The 24,942-nt window shown below is 44.0% G+C and overlaps 4 protein-coding genes across 7 annotated transcripts in view; 2 read left to right on the forward strand and 2 right to left on the reverse strand.

Annotated features, from left to right (window-relative positions):
- Positions 1–7,876, forward strand: part of LOC112235639 (formin-like) — a 56,071-nt gene extending 48,195 nt beyond the window's left edge. Inside the window, exons 14-17 of the mRNA XM_042319173.1 lie at positions 3,164–3,215; positions 3,394–3,541; positions 4,603–4,686; positions 7,634–7,876. Of these exons, the coding sequence (XP_042175107.1) occupies positions 3,164–3,215; positions 3,394–3,541; positions 4,603–4,686; positions 7,634–7,681 (332 nt within the window). The 3' untranslated portion in view covers positions 7,682–7,876. The remainder of the gene's footprint in view (positions 1–3,163; positions 3,216–3,393; positions 3,542–4,602; positions 4,687–7,633) is intronic.
- Positions 7,725–9,796, forward strand: LOC121846128 (putative uncharacterized protein ENSP00000383309). Its single transcript, XM_042319171.1, has 2 exons — positions 7,725–7,739; positions 8,423–9,796. The coding sequence occupies exons 1-2, from the start codon at positions 7,725–7,727 to the stop codon at positions 9,794–9,796; spliced, it is 1,389 nt and encodes a 462-aa protein (XP_042175105.1).
- Positions 9,797–10,338: 542 nt separating this feature from the next.
- Positions 10,339–11,894, reverse strand: grem1a (gremlin 1a, DAN family BMP antagonist). Of its 2 annotated transcripts, none has more exons than XM_024404125.2 (2): positions 11,772–11,894; positions 10,339–11,571 (listed from the first exon to the last, which is right to left on the reverse strand). In XM_024404125.2, the coding sequence occupies exon 2, from the start codon at positions 11,563–11,565 to the stop codon at positions 11,020–11,022; it is 546 nt and encodes a 181-aa protein (XP_024259893.1). In that variant the 5' UTR covers positions 11,566–11,571; positions 11,772–11,894; the 3' UTR covers positions 10,339–11,019. The 2 variants fall into 2 exon arrangements, with proteins under 2 accessions (XP_024259893.1, XP_024259894.1); XM_024404126.2 differs by having other exon boundaries at positions 10,339–11,566; positions 11,772–11,874.
- A 334-nt stretch (positions 11,895–12,228) lies between these two features.
- Positions 12,229–23,101, reverse strand: LOC112235644 (neuroendocrine protein 7B2). Of its 3 annotated transcripts, none has more exons than XM_024404123.2 (6): positions 22,913–23,101; positions 22,010–22,238; positions 19,983–20,132; positions 13,306–13,418; positions 12,927–12,980; positions 12,229–12,581 (listed from the first exon to the last, which is right to left on the reverse strand). In XM_024404123.2, the coding sequence occupies exons 1-6, from the start codon at positions 22,982–22,984 to the stop codon at positions 12,477–12,479; spliced, it is 723 nt and encodes a 240-aa protein (XP_024259891.1). In that variant the 5' UTR covers positions 22,985–23,101; the 3' UTR covers positions 12,229–12,476. The 3 variants fall into 3 exon arrangements, with proteins under 3 accessions (XP_024259891.1, XP_042175109.1, XP_024259892.1); XM_042319175.1 differs by having other exon boundaries at positions 22,993–23,011; XM_024404124.2 differs by having other exon boundaries at positions 22,873–22,940.
- Between the last annotated feature and the right edge of the window lie 1,841 nt (positions 23,102–24,942).

A 24,942-nucleotide genomic window follows, 5' to 3' on the forward strand; every position in this document is an offset into this window, starting at 1 on the left:
AATGACACAATAACAGTAGTTAGTAGTATAGTGACACAACAATAGTAGTTTGTAGTAGGAGTTTGTAGTATAGTGACACAACAACAGTAGTTAGTAGTATAGTGACACAACAACAGTAGTAGTAGTAGTTAGTAGTATAGTGGCACAACAACAGTAGTTAGTAGTAGCAGTAGATAGTAGTATAGTGTCACAACAACAGTAGTTAGTAGTAGTTCGTAGTAGTATACTGACACAACAACGGTAGTAAGTAGTAGTTCGTAGTAGTATATTGACACAACAACAGTAGTTAGTAGTAGTTCGTAGTAGTATAGTGACACAACAACAGTAGTCCCTAGTAGTTAGTAGTAGTAGTTCGTAGTAGTATGGTGACATAACAACAGTAGTTAGTAGTATAGTGACACAACAACAGTAGTCCCTAGTAGTTAGTAGTAGTAGTAGTAGTTCGTAGTAGTATGGTGACATAACAACAGTAGTTAGTAGTAGTTCGTAGTAGTATAGTGTCACAACAACAGTAGTCAGTAGTAGTAGTTAGTAGTATAGCGACATAACAACAGTAGTTAGTAGTAGTTCGTAGTAGTATAGTGTCACAACAACAGTAGTCAGTAGTAGTAGTTAGTAGTATAGCGACACAACAACAGTAGTTAGTAGTATAGTGTCACAACAACAGTAGTTTGTAGTAGTTAGTAGTCAGTAGTAGTAGTTAGTAGTATAGCTACCTAACAACAGTAGTTAGTAGTATAGTGACACAACAACAGTAGTTAGTAGTATAGTGACACAGCAACAGTAGTTAGTAGTCAGTAGTCGTGGTTAGTAGTATAGTGACATAACAACAGTAGTTAGTAGTATAGTGACACAGCAACAGTAGTTAGTAGTCAGTAGTAGTAGTTAGTGGTATAGTGACATAACAACAGTAGTTAGTAGTATAGTGACATAACAACAGTAGTTAGTAGTATAGTGACACAGCAACAGTAGTTAGTAGTAGTTAGTAGTCAGTAGTAGTAGTTAGTAGTAGTATAGTGACACAACAACAGTAGTTAGTAGTAGTTAGTAGTCAGTAGTAGTAGTTAGTAGTAGTATAGTGACACAACAACAGTATTTAGTAGTAGTTTGTAGTCAGTAGTAGTAGTTAGTAGTATAGTGACATAACAACAGTAGTTAGTAGTATAGTGACACAACAACAGTAGTTAGTAGTAGTAGTAGTTAGTAGTAGTATAGTGACATAACAACAGTAGTTAGTAGTATAGTGACACAACAACAGTAGTTAGTAGTAGTTAGTAGTCAGTAGTAGTATTTAGTAGGTTAGTGACATAACCACAGTAGTTAGTAGTATAGTGACACAACAACAGTAGTTAGTAGTAGTTAGTAGTAGTAGTAGTATAGTGACATAACAACAGTAGTTAGTAGTATAGTGACATAACAACAGTAGTTAGTAGTAGTTAGTAGTAGTAGTAGTTAGTAGTAGTATAGTGACATAACAACAGTAGTTAGTAGTTTAGTGACACAACAACAGTAGTTAGTAGTATAGTGACATAACAACAGTAGTTAGTAGTAGTTAGTAGTAGTAGTAGTTAGTAGTAGTATAGTGACATAACAACAGTAGTTAGTAGTATAGTGACATAACAACAGTAGCTAGTAGTAGTTAGTAGTAGTAGTTAGTAGTAGTATAGTGACATAACAACAGTAGTTAGTAGTATAGTGACATAACAACAGCAGTTAGTAGTATAGTGACATAACAACAGTAGCTAGTAGTAGTTAGTAGTAGTAGTAGTTAGTAGTAGTATAGTGACATAACAACAGTAGTTAGTAGTTTAGTGACATAACAACAGTAGTTAGTAGTATAGTGACATAACAACAGTAGTTAGTAGTAGTTAGTAGTAGTAGTAGTTAGTAGTAGTATAGTGACATAACAACAGTAGTTAGTAGTTTAGTGACACAACAACAGTAGTTAGTAGTATAGTGACATAACAACAGTAGTTAGTAGTAGTTAGTAGTAGTAGTAGTTAGTAGTAGTATAGTGACATAACAACAGTAGTTAGTAGTTTAGTGACACAACAACAGTAGTTAGTAGTTTAGTGACACAACAACAGTAGTTAGTAGTATAGTGACATAACAACAGCAGTTAGTAGTATAGTGACATAACAACAGTAGCTAGTAGTAGTTAGTAGTAGTAGTAGTTAGTAGTAGTATAGTGACATAACAACAGTAGTTAGTAGTTTAGTGACATAACAACAGTAGTTAGTAGTATAGTGACATAACAACAGTAGTTAGTAGTAGTTAGTAGTAGTAGTAGTTAGTAGTAGTATAGTGACATAACAACAGTTGCTAGTAGTATGGTGACACAACAACAGTAGTTAGTAGTAGTTAGTAGTAGTAGTGTATATATATATATATATATATATATATAACGCTCCCTCTCTCTTTTGCTCTCTATCTCTCTTTCTCCCTCCCTCCTCACCTTGCTCCTATCATAATTATTCAATTGTCTCTAGCTCTCAGATAAGGAAGCATACATCCTGTTGCCATGGTGAATTTCTTATCTGTCTTTTTTAGAGGCTTGATATGGGTCTGAGGGGAAGATAGACAGCTTACGGTGAAGTTCAGAGGCTAGACACACAGATAGGGATCAGGCAGTGTGTACTGGGACTCTGGAGAGAGACAGATAGGGAGAACGTTCAGTGAGAGAGAGAGAGAGAGAGAGAGAGAGAGAGCGAGAGAGACAGCGAGAGAGAGAGCGAGAGAGAGAGAGAGAGAGAGAGAGAGAGAGAGAGAGAGAGAGCGAGAGAGAGAGCGAGAAAGCGAGAGAGAGAGAGAGAGAGCGAGAGAGCGAGAGAGAGAGAGAGAGAGAGAGAGAGTGAGAGAGAGCGAGAGAGAGAGAGAGTTCTGTTCTGCATGGCTCTAAGTCTTTGGATTGAAATAGAATCATAGACCATTATAGAAACACCGAAGGATAGGGTTTGTTACAATTAAGGCAGCAAAACAGCCCCTTTGTGGGAGAATTGCATGTAAAATGTGTGTTTTTAAGAAGACAAAGGTTGTCTGCCTCCATTTAACTTGCAATTGTCAAGACCATTGTACAGTACAGTACCTTCTCAGTGCTCGTCTTTGCATGCCGGTGTATGTGGTTAATTTAAATGTTCTACAATTGTGTATATTTCATTTGCAGCGCATAAAGAACATGATGACGTGCATGCCCAGTTGATGTTTGCACAAAAAAGGTTTGAAAACACACCTCTCTCGTTCTACTTCTACATAGCCTTTGTAGTGTGACAAACTAAGAGCTTGAAGAGCTCCACAGGACGATACTACCGTTGACAGTAAATTCAATTAGTATACGAGAGATTCACTACTGGACCAGAGGTTCTAACACCATCTTCCCTTATCTCCGTTCCTCAGCTTCCACGAGCTGGTGACGTTCTTAGGGCTGAAGCCCAAGACAGGAGAGACCGAGGTGGCGACAGGTCACTTCTTTATGCTGTGGTTTGAGTTCTGTACCGACTTCATGACCAGGTGGAGGAGAGAGAACAAGAATATCTCCAAAGAGAGTGTGTGTGTGTGTGTGTGTGTGTGTGTGTGTGTGTGTGTGTGTGTGTGTGTGTGTGTGTGTGTGTGTGTGTGTGTGTGTGTGTGTGTGTGTCTGTGTCTGTGTCTGTGTCTGTGTGTGTGTCTGTGTCTGTGTCTGTGTCTGTGTGTGTGTGTGTGTGTGTGTGTGTGTGTGTGTGTGTGTGTCTGTGTCTGTGTCTGTGTCTGTGTCTGTGTCTGTGTGTGTGTGTGTGTGTGTGTGTGTGTGTGTGTGTGTGTGTGTGTGTGTGTGTGTGTGTGTGTGTGTGTGTGTGCGTGCGTGCGTGCAAAAGAGGTCATTTGGAACCACCCTTGTGTGATGTAACCTTGCCAGAGAACTGATGACTTGCGGTAGCTCCCCAGGCTCAGTCTTGTGGCGTGCAGAAGACCCGGGTTCAAAACCCTGGTCAGTTACGGCTACAAACACAGTGAACTACTGTAGCTCCAAGACTGGAGTAATTTAATTCCCACAGGGATCACTTAGACATACTGAAAACATATGTATTCACTTCAGTGGATAAAAACATCTAATTGACATATACAATATATATTACTTGGATTTGACCGTGTATTATTTGCTTATATAACTATATCCCTTTGAGAATTGACTAAATAAGGAAGATGGCTATCTAAGATGGCTTCCATCACCCATCTGCTACATCCAACAAAGACACTTCCGGTCTTACCCAGAGCGACTTATCATACCCGTCCCTCGGGGGGAATCAAATCCACAACCCTGGAGTTGCAACCGTCATGCTCTACCAACTGAGCTACACGGGACCAGACTGACTGACTGACTGAGACTGTCTGTCTGTCTGAAGATTGTGATCTTGTGGAAAACATTGTTCTATCTAGAACATCGGTCGAATCTCCTGTATGTTACTGGGCGTACGTATCAAGTGTCTCAGAGTTCTGATTTAGGATCAATTCAGATCACAGTGCCTAAGATTACATGTATGGGGGGGGGGGCTGATTCTAGGTCAGCACTCTCACTATGAAACTGATGTGAACCTGCTCTTTTCCCCATCCTTCCCTCTTTCTCCCAGACTGAAAGAGGCTCAGCTGTCGGTGAAGAAGATTACAGCAGACAAGAAGGTGGAAACTAGGAAGATCATCCCTAACAGCCTGGTGAGAACAACACGACTCAAACTTAAGATAGACATATAGTCAGGGGGTGCAACTTTGGTTTTAGAAGTGGGAGGGACATAGATTTTTTTTTATCTGGTTGGATAAATAATCCAAACAGCCTCTCCAACCTCTCTGAGGCGTCCACATGGTCCTAAAGCACACTGTTGCCTCGTCTTGTATCACATTCCAATGATACAACTGGGGGGGAACAAAAATGCAATTTTTGTTCGCTCTCTCTCGCTCTCTCTCGCTCTCTCTCGGTCTCTCTCTCGCTCTCTCTCGCTCTCTCTCTCGCTCGCTCTCTCCCGCTCTCTCGTTCTCTCGCTCTCTCGTTCTCTCTCGCTCTCTCGTTCTCTCTCGCTCTCTCTCTCTCGTCATGTTCCCCCCCGTCCCCAGTGAAAGCTGCGCCCCTGCATACAGTATAGAGCTCTGAGCACCACTATCGACTATCCATCACATCTGATTAACCTTCACAGTGTGGTGAGTCTCAGGGAAACATTACCACTCAACTCAACACAAACAGAAAACATGTTAGAATGAATTTCATGGTTATTGCAGTGCATTACTTAAGCAATAAAGCATGAGGTGGTGTGGAAACTCAAATACAATTTTATTTGTCACATACTCATGGTTAGCAGATGTTAATGCGAGTGTAGCGAAATTCTTGTGCTTCAAGTTCCGACAGTGCAGCAATATCTAACAATTCCATAACAACTACCTTATACACACAAATCTAAGTAAAGGAATGGAATAAGAATATATACATATAAATACTGTATATGGATGAGCAATGACAGAGCGGCATAGGCAAGATAAACAATATGGCCAATATACCACGGCTAAGTGCTGTTCTTAGACACGACGCTATGCAGAGTGCCTGGATACAGCCCTTAGCCGTGGTATATTGGCCATATACCACAAGTTTCTGAGGTGCCTTATTGTTATTATAAACTAGTTACCAACATAATTAGAGCAGTAAAAATAAATGTTTTGTCATACCTGTGATATATGGTCTGATACACCACGGCTGTCAGCCAATCAGCATTCAGGACTCCAACCACCCAGTTTATAAAGAGAAATAATGCACACTGAAAGATGCCCTTCAAGCCAATCAGGAACGATGGTTCAACAATGCTGTGGTATAAAGATATGAAGTACACCCTAACAGTCTGGTGAGAGTATAGATATACACGGAGTGGACAAAACATTAGGAACACCTTCCTATTTTGAGTTGCACCCCCTTTTGCCATCAGAACAGCCTCAATTCGTCAGGGCGTGGACTCTACAAGGTGTCAAAAGCGTTCCACAGAGATGCTGGCCCATGTTGACTCCAATGCTTCCCACAGTTGTGTCAAGTTGGCTGGATGTCCTTCGGGTGGTGGACCATTCTTGATACACACAGGAAACTGTTGAGTGTGAAAAACCCAGCAGCGTTGCAGTTCTTGACACAAACCGATGCCCCTGGCACCTACTACCCTACCCTGTTCAAAGACACTTCAATCTTGCCCATTTACCCTCTGAATGGCACACATACACAATCCTTGTCTCAATTGTCTCAAGGCTTAAACATCTATAACCTGTCTCCTCACCTTCACCGAAGTGGATTGAACAGGTGTCCTTAATGTTTTGTACACTCAGTGTACAGAGTGATATACTACAGTTATGTAATTCTATGGGTTTAAAGCAACACCATTGCACTGCACAGTACGATAGATAGGATCATGATCAATCATCTTTCACGCTAACCAGATTTTGGGGCTAAGTTATAAGCATCATCCATTTCATAGATTTTAGGATTCAGGCAAAACAGTGCAATTATATATTTTGATCTATCTCAGGAACCTGGGTTTGATTGAATAATTGAATTACTGTTCCATGCATAATAACTTCCACTGGGCCTCAAAAGAGTGAAATTCTCCTCCCCTATGGGCTGTTCTGGCTCGGACAAGGCTTACTTAATGACTTAGTTGGACAAGGCTTACTTAATGACTTAATTGGACAAGGCTTACTTAATAACTTAATTGGACAAGGCTTACTTAATAACTTAATTGGACAAGGCTTACTTAATAACTTAATTGGACAAGGCTTAATGACTTAGTTGGACAAGGCTTAATGACTTAGTTGGACAAGGCTTACTTAATGACTTAGTTGGACAAGGCTTACGTAATGACTTAGTTGGACAAGGCTTACTTAATGACTGAATTGGACAAGGCTTAATGACTTAGTTGGACAAGGCTTAATGACTTAGTTGGACAAGGCTTACTTAATGACTTAATTGGACGAGGCTTACTTAATGACTTTGTTGGACAAGGCCAACTTGATGACTTAGTTGGACAAGGCTTACTTAATGACTTAGTTGGACAAGGCTTACTTAATGACTTAGTTGGACAAGGCTTAATGACTTAGTTGGACAAGGCTTAATGACTTAGTTGGACAAGGCTTACTTAATGACTTAGTTGGACAAGGCTTACGTAATGACTTAGTTGGACAAGGCTTACTTAATGACTGAATTGGACAAGGCTTAATGACTTAGTTGGACAAAGCTTAATGACTTAGTTGGACAAGGCTTACTTAATGACTTAATTGGACGAGGCTTACTTAATGACTTTGTTGGACAAGGCCAACTTGATGACTTAGTTGGACAAGGCTTACTTAATGACTTAGTTGGACAAGGCTTACTTAATGACTTAGTTGGACAAGGCTTACTTAATGACTTAGTTGGACAAGGCTTAATGACTTAGTTGGACAAGGCTTACTTAATAACTTAATTGGACAAGGCTTACTTAATAACTTAATTGGACAAGGCTTAATGACTTAGTTGGACAAGGCTTACTTAATGACTTAGTTGGACAAGGCTTACTTAAAAGCCAGTACAGTACAGTATGTGGAGACAATTTGCTTACTGTCCCTAATGAAAAACAATAACCCCTTTTCCCTGCCCTGACAGAAAGAGAGACTGCGCCAGAAAGAAGCAAACATGGTGGCCACAAGCTGAGAGACAGAACAGAGAAGAACAGGAAAGAGAAGAGAAGACATTAATGAAAAGAGTGATGGTTTGATGTGTGACAGGACTGGGGACTCCTCCCACCTTCTCCCGTCACCGCCCCTTAGCCACCCACACAGGACTGGGGACTCCTCCCACCTTCTCCCGTCACCGCCCCTTAGCCACCCACACAGGACTGGGGACTCCTCCCACCTTCTCCCGTCACCGCCCCATAGCCACCCACACAGGACTGGGGACTCCTCCCACCTTCTCCCGTCACCGCCCCTTAGCCACCCACACAGGACTGGGGACTCCTCCCACCTTCTCCCGTCACCGCCCCTTAGCCACCCACACAGGACTGGGGACTCCTCCCACCTTCTCCCGTCACCGCCCCTTAGCCACCCACACAGGACTTGGGACTCCTCCCACCTTCTCCCGACACCACCCCTTAGCCACCCACACAGGACTGGGGACTCCTCCCACCTTCTCCCGTCACCGCCCCTTAGCCACCCACACAGGACTGGGGACTCCTCTTAGCCACCCACACAGGACTGGGGACTCCTCCCACCTTCTCCCGTCAACGCCCCTTAGCCACCCACACAGGACTGGGGACTCCTCCCACCTTCTCCCATCACTGCCCCTTAGCCACCCACACAGGACTGGGGACTCCTCTCACCTTCTCCCGTCACCGCCCCTTAGCCACCCACACAGGACTGGGGACTCCTCCCACCTTCTCCCGTCACCGCCCCTTAGCCACCCACACAGGACTGGGGACTCCTCTTAGCCACCCACACAGGACTGGGGACTCCTCCTACCTTCTCCCGTCACCGCCCCTTAGCCACCCACACAGGACTGGGGACTCCTCCCACCTTCTCCCGTCACCGCCCCTTAGCCACCCACACAGGACTGGGGACTCCTCCCACCTTCTCCCGTCACCGCCCCTTAGCTACCCACACAGGACTGGGGACTCCTCCCACCTTCTCCCGTCACCGCCCCTTAGCCACCCACACAGGACTGGGGACTCCTCCCACCTTCTCCCGTCACCACCCCTTAGCCACCCACACAGGACTGGGTACTCCTCCCACCTTCTCCCGTCACCGCCCCTTAGCCACCCACACAGGACTTGGGACTCCTCCCACCTTCTCCCGACACCGCCCCCTAGCCACCCACACAGGACTGGGGACTCCTCCCACCTTCTCCCGTCACCGCCCCTTAGCCACCCACACAGGACTTGGGACTCCTCCCACCTTCTCCCGTCACCGCCCCTTAGCCACCCACACAGGACTGGGGACTCCTCCCACCTTCTCCCGTCACCGCCCCTTAGCCACCCACACAGGACTAGGGGCTCCTCCGACGTTCTCTCGTCACCGCCCCTTAGCCACCCACACAGGACTTGGGACTCCTCCCACCTTCTCCCGACACCGCCCCCTAGCCACCCACACAGGACTGGGGACTCCTCCCACCTTCTCCCGTCACCGCCCCTTAGCCACCCACACAGGACTGGGGACTCCTCCCACCTTCTCCCGTCACCGCCCCTTAGCCACCCACACAGGACTGGGGACTCCTCCCACCTTCTCCCGTCACCGCCCCTTAGCCACCCACACAGGACTGGGGACTCCTCTTAGCCACCCACACAGGACTGGGGACTCCTCCCACCTTCTCCCGTCACCGCCCCTTAGCCACCCACACAGGACTTGGGACTCCTCCCACCTTCTCCCGTCACCGCCCTTAGCCACCCACACAGGACTGGGTACTCCTCCCACCTTCTCCCGTCACCGCCCCTTAGCCACCCACACAGGACTGGGGACTCCTCCCACCTTCTCCCGTCACCGCCCCTTAGCCACCCACACAGGACTGGGGACTCCTCCCACCTTCTCCCGTCACCGCCCCTTAGCCACCCACACAGGACTGGGGACTCCTCCCACCTTCTCCCGTCACCGCCCCTTAGCCACCCACACAGGACTGGGGACTCCTCCCACCTTCTCCCGTCACCGCCCCTTAGCCACCCACACAGGACTGGGGACTCCTCCCACCTTCTCCCGTCACCGCCCCTTAGCCACCCACACAGGACTGGGGACTCCTCCCACCTCCCGTCACCGCCCCTTAGCCACCCACACAGGGGGGTGATCAGGATCATACTAGTCTCTGATCCTGCCCACCCTGTTATGGACTAAGACTGGAAGACTGTACTGTCCTGGATGCCCATTGACCCTGTTCTCGCTGGACACTAGAGGAAACAACTTTTACAATGGGTCCAGAGGTCACAAAGTTGCAGATGCATTCACTGACCAACGGGATACTGGCAATAGGATGATAAATATTTATGTTCATTTTGATTTTTTTGATTCTGCACCTCAAACACTGCCCTGTTAAAAAAAAACATATTTATTTAAAAAAAGTCTAATAGCTGATTTAATAACTGGACAAATGAATAAGACAATATATCTATATATATATAGATTGTATGGTAAACTTTCTATGAAATATAGATTTGATATTCAGTTGTCTGTTTTCTGATATTAAATATCAGAAGTTTTGTTTGTTTTATAATACATTTATGTTTATAATCTTACATTTCCACTGTCAATCATATTAATATATATATAATTTATGTACTTTATCTTGCAATCAGTCTGTTGTTACAACCCCAACAACACAAACTAGTTCAATAAGGTGTACAATCATGAGTTTATTCAGCAACCACTTTATATACATGATTAATACATTAACAAGTACATTAAGTGACGTCTAACAGGGCAAAGTTTTAAAAGAAAAGCCAATATTCATGAACACCACACTCGTCTAGCGCTCTGGAAGTGAACGCATCCACCAACTCATATTCCACACAGTGGAAACAATATATGCTCTCAACGGTTTACAAAAATAGTCTGTCAAATTCTTACACTGTGGCTTTTTCGCCTTCTTTTAAATGGCAAACATGCGCAAACCTTTTGCTATCCACAGTGATACTGTTATTTGTATTAGGCAGCAAACCAACAATATCATTAAAAAAACATTACGCTTGAAGCCATAAGCCATTTACAATGTGCCAAACCAGTCAATTATGCCAAACCAGTCATTATAGTCCCATACATTACACTGGGGAGTCTGTTGGGGTTGGCATAGCTACCAGTTTAGGGTTTTGGAATGGTTTTGAACAGTTCCATCCCTTGGTTTCGTTGTCTTTTGATCTCCCCTTTTCGGATTAAGATTGGATATTCTCTCCCTCGTGCATATTCGGTTTTTGCAATGGAAGCACATTTAATTGTATGCATTGGTCGGTACCTTTTAATTCTTCCCGTGGAAAGCAAACCAACAGAGACTGTGTCCACCTATGGTTTTTACTAGGCCTAATCCAGGTCTATGGAAGCGCAGCGGCACGTCTTTACGCGCTGGACGCGTTTCTTTCGGGAGCTGGGTGACTGCCCGGGACATATGAGGGTATAGGTGACAGTTGTGAATGTTTTCGGTTTACAGGTGGAACACGATTGGAAAGCCCCGTCATCTTCGTAGATGTGTCGGGGGATGTAGAAGGAGTTACACTGCCCGTAACAGAAACGATTGATTATAGTGCGGCTGAGGCATCCTTCCTCGTGGATCGTCTGTTTCAGCGGCTGCGTTTTGCACCAGTCCAGTTTGAGGTACCGGCGCTCCGTGACGTGTAAGGCTTCTTGGCTGGATTCTAGAACCTCGTCGTTGGCAGTTACTGGCCCCATTTGGCGGGAGACAAATCCGTTCTGTGGTGGCTGCTGCGGTGAGCGCTCAGACTGGTTGGGACTGGAGTTGTATTTGTATGGGTGCTGAAAGGAACCCTGGTAGCCACCTACCCCTGCGCTCCTTTGCGAACAGAAGAGTAGTCCCAACACCATGGCCGAGGCAAAGACTGACGTCTTCATCCTGATCTATGGAATATTAAATAATTACAACTAAAGTCGTCATGGAAATCAACAGAACAAATTACGCATAACTTTTAGCAAGGTTTATGCAGTAATGTCAAACCAAATACATTTCCATGTGGTTATAGCGTACAGTTAAGACTAATAGAATCATTTCAACATCGTAATTGGTAGATCGAAAACGATAAATAGCTAGATTGGCTCACCTGTGTCCTACACAAACGACACGACAGAGCGATTCCCTGCGGGATTAAGATATTGCTTAAATATAATTATCCCTGTATGATCTCTTCTTGGAAGAGGCAAAACAAACTGCTGTCTAGCTGTACTGTCTCAGATTTAAGTACAGTAGAGGGATGGTACCCGCCCCCTCCAACGCACGTCATCCTCTGATAGATCCTACGTAAAAATGTCTCAAACCTAGGAAACTTGCAGAGTAAATCATTTATTTTAAATGATCGATCAGAAAGAAAACAGGAAGAGACTTAGTTAAGGCTTGAGCCACACAAAAAAAAAAGAAGCAAAACCAGATCAAAACATCAACAGCATATTTGTTTGATAAAAACAGAAAATTCAGCTTCACAGGGTGAATCATACATCACAGGCACACAAATAAACTGAGTATCAATACTTTTGATAGATCAATGATTGATTGAGAACTGAAAATAGCAGAGTACAATAACCTTTTTTTAAATGTTTTTTTTTTTTTACACAAGTTGTACATATCAATATACCACTATTACTGCATGTAACGTTGTTAGTAGGCTACGTAGTTCAACTAAATGTAATGGTGATTAAAGTAATATTTAGAGAACACTCCCAATACATTTGTGATGTCATTTGGAATATACTTTAGTTTTAGTGATGTGACATGGTGGGGTTAGTAACGTTAGAACAACGCGGGGTGGGGTTCAGGTGGATGTTCTATAGTCCTCCTCTTCTGGGTAGTGGGGAACAGACTTCTTGGCTACAACGTTGTCCAGCTTCTGACCCATCAGATAGGGGTTATTGACACTCTGGAATGAAAAGGGAGCAAATATGACATTGCGTTGTTGTTGGTGCTGGGATTTAAAATCAAATCTTATGACTTTCTTGAAAAAGGTGTCGCTAAATAGCTAAAAGCTATAGGTGTTCCAGAGGCGTTTGTGATCATCGACGGAGAAATGAAAGAATGTCGTCTGGATTCAAAATTGACATTGGTCGGTCAACATGCAACTTAATCCAGAAATGTGAGTTTAAAAGGGCATTATCCCCTTCAGGGCATAACAACTCAATGGGGTTGATGTGGTTTCACAGATATAATTTATACAAAAGCTTAAACAAACAATGACAACAAAAAGCTGAGGAAAAGCAGTTATAACCCTTTGTCTTCTTTTGGGTCCTCCCTTCAGTTTTTGGTACAACAGTTCCTTGTTCTGAAATGACAAAGTAAGTTAGTGACAAAGAATGTTTCTATTGTTTTACAGCACATGATTTTATTTTCTGTAATCATAAACACATAAATTGAGCCTTTTCAGGGAACAGAGACCCTTCCGTGGTTGACTTGTCTAGTGTCCACAGATGGGGTGTGGTGTCAGTTAATACAAGCGGAAAAACATTTCCTAAAAGAGGGTAAGGAGATGGACTTATTCAATGGTACAGGGGGCACAGCTTTGTTGTAACCACTCGAGCCTAGTGGAGGAGGGTGAAGTTGCCTGTACACTCTGAAGGCAATTTTACCAAGTTGCCCTAGTCACTCACCCACTTGGCCAGAGCAGGGTAGTCATGTTCCGGGTCGAACAAGTGCTGATGGTTCTGGAACTCTCTGCTGAACTCTGCTGTGTCTGGGACATTCTCCAGACAACCATCTGCAGCTACAGTAACAAGCAAAGAGAGGACATGGTCAAGATTTTTCAACATTGGATCTGTGCAACTCCTGCATCCGCTCTCGCTTAAAAAAAAAAAAAAAAAGTTTTTTTTTTTTTTTTTTAAAAGGTCAACGAGGAGAGGCGGCGAGGAGACGGAATGTGGACAAAAATGGACTCCTCCACTCACGTCGTCAGGCAAATTGCTTTTACAGGGGTAGGATCCAAAAAAATAACTGTCTAAAGTAAAAAACAAATGAAGTTAGTTGTTCAAGACATTTTATAGATAAAAACATGCTACTTATTCCTTTTAAACTTGTGCCTGATTTTCTTTAAAACAGCTGAGTCAAAGGTGGTGTGGCAGATATCAAAACTCCTCCGTGAAGGACACGCACGACTATCCTGATGGAACGTGGTTAGAGGGGAGGACACCAACAAAACTGACATCGCCTCGACAACTCATCGGTTTCTGGTGCTACGGAGGAGAATGGATTTTTTTTCCCAAATGAGAAAGGGACATAGACAAGGCAAACCCTAGAATATTCTGCAGCAGTGTAGGCTCTTCAGAGGAGGACCATCCTCCTCTGTGAATTTCAATTATTTATTTAATTGTAAAACATGGATAAAGTCATCATTTTTTATATATAATATATATATACATAATATATATATTCACCTCACCAAATAATTGATAGAAACACTTTTACAATGAAGGTCTATAGTAGCCTCAACAGCACCTCTATAGGGTAACACCATGGTGTGTCCGGAGGACAGCTAGTTGCCGTCCTTCTCTGGCTACATTGACTTCATTACACAACCTAGGAGGCTCATGGTTCTCACCCCCTTCCATAGACTTGCACTGTAATTATAACTTCTGGAGGACATCTTCCAACCTATCAGAGCTCTTGCAGCATGAACTGACATGTCCACCCAATCAAAGGATCAGAGAATGAATCTAGTACTGAAAGCATAAGCTACAGCTAACTAGAACTGCAGTGCATAAAATGTGAGTAGCTGACTCAAAGAGAAAGACAATAGTTGAACAGTTTTGAACAAAAACATTTTTTTACATGAAGGCGAAGCAAGTCAATTTCTCTCTCTCACTTAATTAGCTAACAAATGCATCTGGCTAGTTTAGTTACTCAAACACCCGGCTCAAACCGAGGGATGCTATGTTAGTTAGCTGGCTATGACTATCCAACAACACTGGAACTCCAAGTCAAGGTAAGCTTTTGGTTTTATTAATTTATTGCCCCGGGGCCCGCCGGTGTACTGCTTACTGACTATACACTAATGTTACTGCAAGATTGTAGCGGGTTTACTAACGCGTTAATTCTATTAGCTATGTTGACAAAGACGTTACTTTAGCTAATATGGAGACAACATAGGCTGTGTATAGTGGTGTCACGATCGTCGTAGTGAGGAGACCAAAGCGCAGGGTGGTGTGAATGCATACTTTAATGATTGACGAAAAAACACAAAGTACACTCAACAAAACAAACTAACTAACAAGACGAACGTGACTGCTATAGAAACACTGTGCTAACATGCAACATAACATGTTGACAATAACCCACCAACCACAATCCAAAACCGGCTACCTAAATATGGTTCTCAATCAGAGACAACGACAAACACCTGCCACTGATTGAGAACCATATCAGGCCAAAACACATAGAAAAAGACAAACTAGACATACAACATAGAATGCCCACTCATATCACACCCTGACCAAACAAAATATAGAAACAAACAACGCAAATCATGGTCAGAGTGTGACAAGTGGTTATGACATGGTTTGGCTTGGAAAGGTTTTTTCCACCTGGTCACATACAGCTGATGTGTTCATTGAAGTCCACAAACAAAAGGGAAAAGTGAGAGGAGGAGAGTGCGTAGAGGCTAGAATGAATACAATGTGGCTGCTATGAAAGTGACTGTTTATGCGTGATCAGGGGTGTATTCATTCCACCAAATGTTGAAAAACGTTTCTAAAACAGAAGCAAATGAAACACGGATAAAAATACTCCAAATTTGTCCAATAGAAACTCCCGTTTGCCACTGTTGGAATAATGATTACACCCTAGTTAAGCTAGACGCAGACAAGAGTGTGCAAGGCGGTATTGAATGTTTCACTGTATGTCCATGTGTCATTGTCATCTCAGATTTCTCTCGACCTGCGCACACCTATGTTCTAGACTTTAATTTGAAGGCCAGGTTGTAGCAACCTCATGATTGGTATAGGGGAAATGTGAGTTTTATGTAGTAACCTAAACCTATCGATGTTACATTGAACTGGGTTAATGGAATATGAATGACAGTCATCCAACATGCTGTAATAGAAATAAGGCCATGCTGATACGAAAAAAATGAATAAATGTCCTCCATCACAAACGGCACTGACCGCCACTGATCTGCAGCTATAATGAGTCAGGGACAAGTACTAGGAGGATTCCTCAGATATAAAATACCCTTGGCTTCCGTCCCGCTAGCTAACTTTCAATCGCTTGAAAATAAATGGGACAAGCTGAAAAGCACATATATTAACTGTAATATCTTATGTTTCACAGAGTCGTGGCTGAATGACGACATTAAGAACATACAGCTAGCACTAAAATCGCACTCAATGAGCTGTATACCGCCGTACGCAAACAAGAAAAAGCTCATCCAGAGGCGGAGCTCTTAGTGGCCGGGGACTTTAATGCAGGGAAACTTAAATCAGATTTACTTCATTTCTATTAGCATGTTAAATGTCCAACCAGAGGGCAAAAACAATTATAGATCACCTTTACTCCACACAGAGACGTGTACAATTTGTCTCTCCATTTGGTAAATCTGATTCCTGCTTACAAACAAAAAGTAAAGCAGGAAGCACGAGTTGTCAGATGAAGCAGATGCTAAACTACAGGACTGCTTTGCTAGCACATACTGGAATATGTTCCGGGATTCTTCCGATGGCATTGAGGAATACACCACATCAGTCACTGGCTTTATCAATAAGTGCATCGAGGACTTCGTCCCCACAGTGACTGTACGTACATACCCCAACCAGAAGCCATAGATTACAGGCAACATTCGCACTGAGCAAAAGAGTAGAGCTGCCGCTTTCAAGGAGCGGGGCTCTAACCCAGAAGCTTATAAGAAATCCTACTACGCCCTCCAACGAACCATCAAACAGGCAAAGTGTTAATATAGGACTAAGACCGAATCGTACTACAACGCCTCCGATGTGACAGGACTTGCAAACTATTACAGACCACAAAGGGAAGCACAGCCGAGAGCTGCCCAGTGACACAAGCTAAATAACTTAGTTGAAGTCTGAAGTTTACATACACTTAGGTTAGAGTCATTAAAACTTGTTTTTCAACCACTCCAGATTTCTTTTTAACAAACTATAGTTTTGGCAAGTCTGTTAGGACATCTACTTTGTGCATGACAAGTCATTTTTCCAACAACTGTTTACAGACAGGTTATTTCACAATCCCAGTGGGTCAGAAGTTTTACACTAAGTTGACTGCGCCTTTAAACAGCTTGGAAAATTCCAGAAAAGGAAGTCATTGCTCTAGAACCTTCTGATAGGCTAATTGACATCATTTGAGTCAATTGGAGGTGTACCTGTGGCTGTATTTCAAGGCCTACCTTCAAACTCAGGAGGTGGGGGGGGGGTCAAAGGAAATCAGCCAAGACCTCAAAAACAAAATTGTAGACCTCCACAAGTCTGGTTCATCCTTAGGAGCAATTTCCAAACACATGAAAGTACCACGTTCATCTGTACAAACAATAGTACGCAATTATAAACACCATGGGACTACGCAGCCGTCATACGACTCAGGAAGGAGACGCGTTCTGTCTCCTAGAGATGAGCATATTTTGGTGCGAAAAGTGCAAATCAATCCCAGAACAACAGCAAAGGACCTTGTGAAGATGCTGGAGGAAACAGGTACAAAAGTATCTATATCCACAGTAAAACAAGTTCTATATCGACATAACATGAAAGGCCACTCAGCAAAGAAGAAGCCACTGCTCCAAAACCACCATAAAAAAGCCAGACTACGGTTTGCAACTGCACATGGGGACAAAGATTGTACTTTTTGGAGAAATGTCCTCTGGTCTGATGAAACAAAAATAGAGCCGTTTGGCCATAATGACTATCGCTATGTTTGGAGGAAAAAGGGGAGGCTTGCAAGCTGAAGAACACCATCCCAACTGTGAAGCACAGGGGTGGCAGCATCATGTGGGTGTGCTTTGCTGCAGGAGGGACTGGTGCACTTCACATAATAGATAGCTTCATGAGGAAGGTCAATTATGTGGCTATATTGAAGTAACATCTCAAGACAGTCAGGAAGTTTAAGCGTGGGTCTTCCAAATGGACAATGACCCCAAGCGTACTTCCAAAGTTGTGGCAAAATGGCTTAAGGTCAACAAAGTCAAGGTATTGGAGTGGCCATCACAAAACCCTGGCATCAATCCCATAGAAAATCTGTGGGCAGAACTGAAAAGGCGTGTGAGAGCATGGAGGCCTACGAACCTGACTCAGTTACACCAGCTCTGTCAGGAGGAATGGGCCAAAATTCACCCAACTTATTGTGGGAAGCTTGTGGAAGACTACCTGAAACATTTGACCCAAGTTAAACAATTTAAAGGCAATGCTACCAAATACTAATTGAGTGTATGTAAACTTCTGTCCCACTGGGAATGTGATGAAAGAAATAAAAGCTGAAATAAATAATTCTCTACAATTATTCTGACATTTCACATTCTTAAAATAAAGTGGTGATCCTAACTGACCTAAGACAGGGAACTTTTACTGGGATTAAATGTCAGGAATTGTGAAAAACTGAGTTTAAATCCATTTGGCTAAAGTGTATGTAAACTTCCAACTTCAACTGTATATGCTCGCGTCGAGGCAAGTAATGCTTGAGAGCATCAGCTGTTCCGGATGACTGATCACGCTCTCTGCAGCCGATGTGAGTAAGACCTTTAAACAGGTCAACATTCACAAGGCTGCAGGGCCAGACGCATTACTAGGACGTGTACTCCGAGCATGCACTGACCAACTGGCAAACGTCTCCACTGACATTTTCAACCTGTCCCTGACTGAGTCTGTAATATCTGCATATTTCAAATAGACCACCATAGTCCCTGTGCCCAAGGAAGCAAAGGTAACCTGCCTACCAACACATAGCACTCACATCTGTAGCCATGAAATGCATCAACACCATTATCCCAGAAACCCTAGACCCACTCCAATTTGCATACCGCACCAACATACACAGATGATGCAACCTCTATTGCACCCCACACTGCCCTTTCCCACCTGGGCAAAAGGAACACCTATGTGAGAATGCTGTTCATTGACTACAGCTCAGTGTTCAACACCAAAGTGCCCTCAAAGCTCATCACTAAGCTAAGGACCCACGGACTAAACACCTCCCTTCGCAACTGGATCCTAGACTTCCTGACAGAATACCCCCAGGAGGTAAGGGTAGGTAACACATCCACCACGCTGATCCTCAAAATAGGGGCCCCTCAGGGGTGTGTGCTCAGTCCCCTCCTGTACTCCCTGTTCACTCATGACTGCCCGGTCAGGCACGACTCCAACACCATCATTAAGTTTGCTGATGACAACAGTGGTAGGCCTGAGCCCCGACAACGATGAGACAGCCTATAGGGAGGTCAGAGACCTTACCGTGTGGTTGTTGTCCTTGCACCTCTCCCTCAATGTGATCAAGACAAAGGAGATGATTGTGGACTACAGAAAAAGGACCGAGCACGCCCCCATTCTCATTGACAAGGCTGTTGTTGAGAACTTGAAGTTCCTTGGGGTCCACACATTTTTTTAAAACCTTTATCTAACTAGGCAAGTCAGTTAAGAACAAATTCTTATTTTCAATGATGGCGTAGGAACAGTGGGTTAGCTGCCTTGTTCAGGGGCAGAACGACAGATTTTTACCTTGTCAACTCGGGGATTTGATCTTGCAACCTTTCGGTTACTAGGCTAACTGCCTCCCCAACAGCAACAAACTAACATGGTCCAAACACACCAAGACAGTCGTGAAGAGTGCACAACAAAACCTATTCCATCAGGAGACTGAAAAGATTTGGCATTGGTCCTCAGAAGCAGCTGTAGAACCAACATCAAGAGCATGGTTGCATCCCTGCCTGGTATGGCAACTGCTCAGCCTCCGACAGCAAGGTTAGTGCGTACAGCCCAGTACATCACCAGGGCCAAGTTTCCTGCCATCCAGGACCTCAATACCAGACGATGTCGTTTAAAAAAAATTGGGGACGGTATTTTCTTAAAACTGCATTGTTGGTTAAGGGCTTGTAAGTAAGCATTTTTTTGTAAGGTCTACATCTGTTGTATTCGGCGCATGTGACAAAACATTTGATACAGTGACAGAGAACCAACCACACATAAACAAAGGATAAAGCCTCGCTGAGTGCAAGCCTGTTCCTGCTTTAGCTAACTTGATGTCTGTTTTGTGGTCTTGCAAGACTGTAACGGTACTGAAAGTTAGGCACCAAGCCTAAAGGAGAAATCCTTGTCAAACAGAAATATGGCTATTTGTTTACCCGTCTTTCCTAGTGGACATGGGTTGGAAGGGTTGGGGTAGCCATGGTCCTCACTGAAGTATTTGGGGATGTTGTCCCCTGTCAGCTCGGCTACGATGTTGGGGATGTTTCCATAGGGACCCAGGTGCTGCAGCCCCTCATGGGCTCCACCTAGTGGAGGAAACAGAACATGACAAGAATATATTTTTTTAGTCATGACAGGGACAGACAGGGCATGTTTACTACCATTCTTACATTTTATAGTGATGCTCCAGAACTTGTTGAATTTCAGCCAGTAGTTTTGAAAGTGGTGCTCACGAGCCAAAACAGATCCCCAGTTTTTTTTGTGTAGCATTTCATCCAATTGTGTACGACGTCAACCAATTCATATGATATGTTATAAATGTGTTGTGCTTATTAAGATCCAAGACTGCTGCTTTAACAATTTGATTAGCGCAAGTAAAATTGAAATCTATATCAGAATACAATACTTAAGTCTAGATATGTTATTTGTGTACAGTGCATTCTTTAAGTACCCTGTCTCGGAGCTCTACGGTGTGTGCCTTCACTTTCTTAATTTTATGTAACTGTTATTAAACTAGATTAACTAGTTAAGAACAAATTCTCATTTACAATGACGGCCTACACCGGCCAATCATGGATGACGTTTGGCCAATTGTGCGCTGCCCTATAGGACTCCCAATCACGGCCGGTTGTGATACAGCCTGGAATCTAACCCGGGTGTCTGTAGTGACTGTAGCGCCTTAGACCGCTGCGCCACTCGGGAGCCCATTTCTTGTCCAATCGAATTTACAACAGGTGGACTCCAATCAAGTTGTATAAACATCAAGGCTGATCAATGGAAACAGGATGCAGCTGAGCTCAATTTCAAGTCTCATAGCAAAGGGCTTGAATACATTTGTAAAAAAAAAAAAATCGAAAAGCCTGTTTTCACTTTGTCATTATGGGGTAGTGTGTAGACTGATGAGGGAAAAACAATATTTAATCCATTTTAGAATAAGGCTGTAAAGTTGCAAAATGTGGAGAAAGTCAAAGGAGTCTGAATACTTTGCAAAATCACTGTACATGTCCCATCTCCAAACACAATCCCAAGTACAGAAACCCAAGGGCTGAAATGTAAATGTGATCTTCACAATGGCACTGGGAACTATAACCATTGGCAAAACATTTTCCTCACTCCGAGATGCATGCCCTCTCTCCCACAGAATATATCCCCTCAATACTCTCAAACATTTGGCAGGAGCTTTGGTACAATATAAAATAGCTTACTTGCCGGTCCACATCGATGTAGACCTGTTATTAAACTCCATTATGGCCATGTACAAAATGGAACCCTATTCCCTATGAAGTGCACTACTTTTGACCAGGGCCCATAACCCTATTCCCTATGAAGTGCACTACTTTTGACCAGGGCCCATAACCCTATTCCCTATGAAGTGCACTACTTTTGACCAGGGATTCCCTATGAAGTGCACACTTTTGACCAGGGCCCATAACCTTATTCCCTATGAAGTGCACTACTTTTGACCAGGGCCCATAACCCTATTCTCTATGAAGTGCACTACTTTTGACCAGGGCCCATAACCATATTCCCTATGAAGTGCACTACTTTTGAACATATGGGATGTCGCTGAGTGATTTATCCAAGGCTATGAACTGGACACAAGACAGCTCTGTGGTGTAATTACTGGTAGGGAACATTTCAAAACAGATGTCATTTAATTTCACAATGGAAAATTGCCTGCAATAGAGTGGAGTATATTTCTTATAACCCATGTGCCAAATCATGACACACCCCAGATACACACAGACTAGGCTTGTGGTCTTACACTCATACTGTTTTATAGGTATAGTGTTTGATTACTAAACAAGTTGTCAAATACAATACAGTTACTGTACTTTTTGCTTCATTGACAACAAAAAATTATTGAAGATTAACAAGCTTGAAATATACTTCAGGTCAAGCCAACTACTACAGCACTATGACTAAAACAGACAACTCCTTTAACTCCGATTATGGACCCCACCTTGGATACTCTGGGGACCCACGATGTTGGTGGCCTGGTGAGCGGGGTACTCGATCCTGTGCCGAGCGATGCCAAGCTGCTCCATGGCGCCGTGTAGGAGGCGTTGAATATCGGCCTCAGATACTTGGTCTGCCGTGCGGGGGCTCCGGGCGGATGCCAGCCCCGCCATGCACACCAGAACGCCCAGCAACACGGTGCTACTCAACCTGACCGTCGAACCCATCTCTGTCTGCAATAGGGAGATAAAACATATATATATATAACGTTGCTTATCAATCATGTATTTAGTAGAAAATGCAACTGAAAACGTCATTCTAATTATATTTCAGAAGGATGTCCACCTGACAGAAACCATCATTAACCCATATGTAAACAGTTGACTAACAGAAGGCAGGTGCAAATAGACACTGGTGTTGTTCCTTCCCCCTGTAAGATAATAATATCACACACCATTCGGCCATAGGAATCGCTTTATGTCCAAATACTGCGGATAACAAAATTAATGTAGACATTGGCTTAACCTAGAACCATCCTAATAAATCCATTATTACGCAGGTACGCTAAGTGTTTTATTTGTAAATCATGTCTAGAACATAAATACATGTACTATAGCCCAATACATTGTAAAAATGTTGCACGCGTAATCCTAATTAGCCATATAAATCAAAATCAACCTATATCTGGAATTAAGGCATAAGTGCGTTTGCATCTTTTCTGTGAAAACAAAAAGGTGCGCCATCGGGCAAATATGCTACAGAGGCCGCAACAGTCATACACATTCAGGATATACCAATAAACGAAATTCAACAGATGCAATATGTTCAATCTCATTGGCTACTGTTACACATATCGAAAAGGCCTACACGATATTTATCTGACTTCACGATGTATCGTTTTCCTTACGGTGTATCCTGGATGCGGTGAGAAAGAGCTTGTGATGCTAACGGAGGATGCAGTCCTTGCTCCACGGATCATTATCTTACTTGCTCTTGTCAGGAACAAAAACAATCCCTGGCTTCTCCGTGGATGTCTTCAAACGATGTCGATAATTTATTGCATCAGGGTGGCGTGTTCGTGTTCTTTATAAATTAGTAGACAAACATGCAATAGCCTAACCTGTGGCTAAAATAGTCGTCAATTTTCATAAATTTGATTCCAAAGAAAAATAATTTTAAAAGGCCTATTTATTAAAACATTTAGTTTTACAGACATATTGGACAGGTGGGCTAAAGGGAATATGTAAAGGGAAAATAAATTAAATATGCAGTCAAAAAGGCTCCAAAGATATAACAGAATGTCTTTATAATAAAATATGACATTGATAAACCCCCCATTTTTATCTTCAATGCAAAAATCATAAAAACCATGACAACTGACATATGGACCATTACATGTGATGAATAGAACTCTATCCAGAGCGGTATGTCTCCTGCTCTTCCAGGGGGGATCGGTACAGCTTTCTGCTCTTCCAGGGGGTTCGGTACAGCTTCCTGCTCTTCCAGGGGGTTCGGTACAGCTTCCTGCTCTTCCAGGGGGTTTGGTACAGCTTTCTGCTCTTCCAGGGGTTCGGTACAGCTTCCTGCTCTTCCAGGGGGTTAGGTACAGCTTCCTGCTCTTCCAGGGGGTTCGGTACAGCTTCCTGCTCTTCCAGGGGGTTCGGTACAGCTTCCTGCTCTTCCAGGGGGTTCGGTACAGCTTCCTGCTCTTCCAGGGGGTTAGGTACAGCTTCCTGCTCTTCCAGGGGGTTCGGTACAGCTTCCTGCTCTTCCAGGGGGTTCGGTACAGCTTCCTGCTCTTCCAGGGGGTTCGGCACAGCTTCCTGCTCTTCCAGGGGTGTTAGGTACAGCTTCCTGCTCTTCCAGGGGGTTCGGTACAGCTTCCTGCTCTTCCAGGGGGTTCGGTACAGCTTCCTGCTCTTCCAGGGGGTTCGGTACTGCTTCCTGCTCTTCCAGGGGGTTAGGTACAGCTTCCTGCTCTTCCAGGGGGTTCGGTACAGCTTCCTGCTCTTCCAGGGGGTTAGGTACAGCTTCCTGCTCTTCCTGGGGGTTAGGTACAGCTTTCTGCTCTTCCAGGGGTTCGGTACAGCTTCCTGCTCTTCCAGGGGTTCGGTACAGCTTCCTGCTCTTCCAGGGGGTTCGGTACAGCTTCCTGCTCTTCCAGGGGTTCGGTACAGCTTCCTGCTCTTCCAGGGGGTTCGGTACAGCTTCCTGCTCTTCCAGGGGGGTTCGGTACAGCTTTCCCCAGACCAGGAGACAGGCGGACACGTCACTCAGCCTTTTGGCTGAAAAACACCCAACGTTTCCCCGAATCCATTCTGAGGGAAGTAAAGAAAGGGAGTCAAAACAGTTAAGAGTTCACGGTTCCAACTATCATAAGTGGGGCAGGACCCAACCTTGCTCTGTTTTCCTTTGCTTTGTAGGAAAGAGAATAGCATAAAATAATCCATTTTTGCCCTGTACTCTGCAGCTCTGTCATCACTGGGGTGGAGCCTGACCTGGCCAACAGGGATGAGGGACTGGAGCCTGACCTGGCCAACAGGGATGAGGGACTGGAGCCTGACCTGGCCAACAGGGATGAGGGACTGGATTGAGCCTGACCTGGCCAACAGGGATGAGGGACTGGAGCCTGACCTGGCCAACAGGGATGAGGGACTGGAGAGCCTGACCTGGCCAACAGGGATGAGGGACTGGAGCCTGACCTGGCCAACAGGGATGAGGGACTGGATCCTGACCTGGCTCAACAGGGATGAGGTACTGGAGCCTGACCTGGGGAAGCAGGCTGTGGCTCGGGGCATAGACCACAGCCAGGTTACTAGTCATCTGTTCTCAGCACACCTGAGAAAAGGAAAGAAAGGCAGAGAGGAAACAATTACATGACCTTTGCAGGAACTGTACAGTACAGCAAGACATTTTGGATCAAAGCATCTGCTAAAT

The sequence above is a fragment of the Oncorhynchus tshawytscha genome, unplaced genomic scaffold (genome assembly GCF_018296145.1).
Source record: "Oncorhynchus tshawytscha isolate Ot180627B unplaced genomic scaffold, Otsh_v2.0 Un_contig_388_pilon_pilon, whole genome shotgun sequence".
Classification (NCBI taxonomy): Eukaryota; Metazoa; Chordata; class Actinopteri; order Salmoniformes; family Salmonidae; genus Oncorhynchus; species Oncorhynchus tshawytscha.

Excerpts from the sequence above, each read along its gene's own strand:
- grem1a (XM_024404125.2), bottom strand. The coding sequence starts at position 11,565 with ATGAAGACGTCAGTCTTTGCCTCGGCCATGGTGTTGGGACTACTCTTC.
- LOC112235644 (XM_024404123.2), bottom strand. The coding sequence starts at position 22,984 with ATGATCCGTGGAGCAAGGACTGCATCCTCCGTTAGCATCACAAGCTCT. Across the intron at positions 13,419-19,982 it reads ATGTCCACTAGGAAAGACGG|CTGCAGATGGTTGTCTGGAG; the intron begins GTAAACAAATAG and ends TTGTTACTGTAG. Across the intron at positions 12,582-12,926 it reads GACCCAAAAGAAGACAAAGG|AGTGTCAATAACCCCTATCT; the intron begins GTTATAACTGCT and ends TTTTCATTCCAG.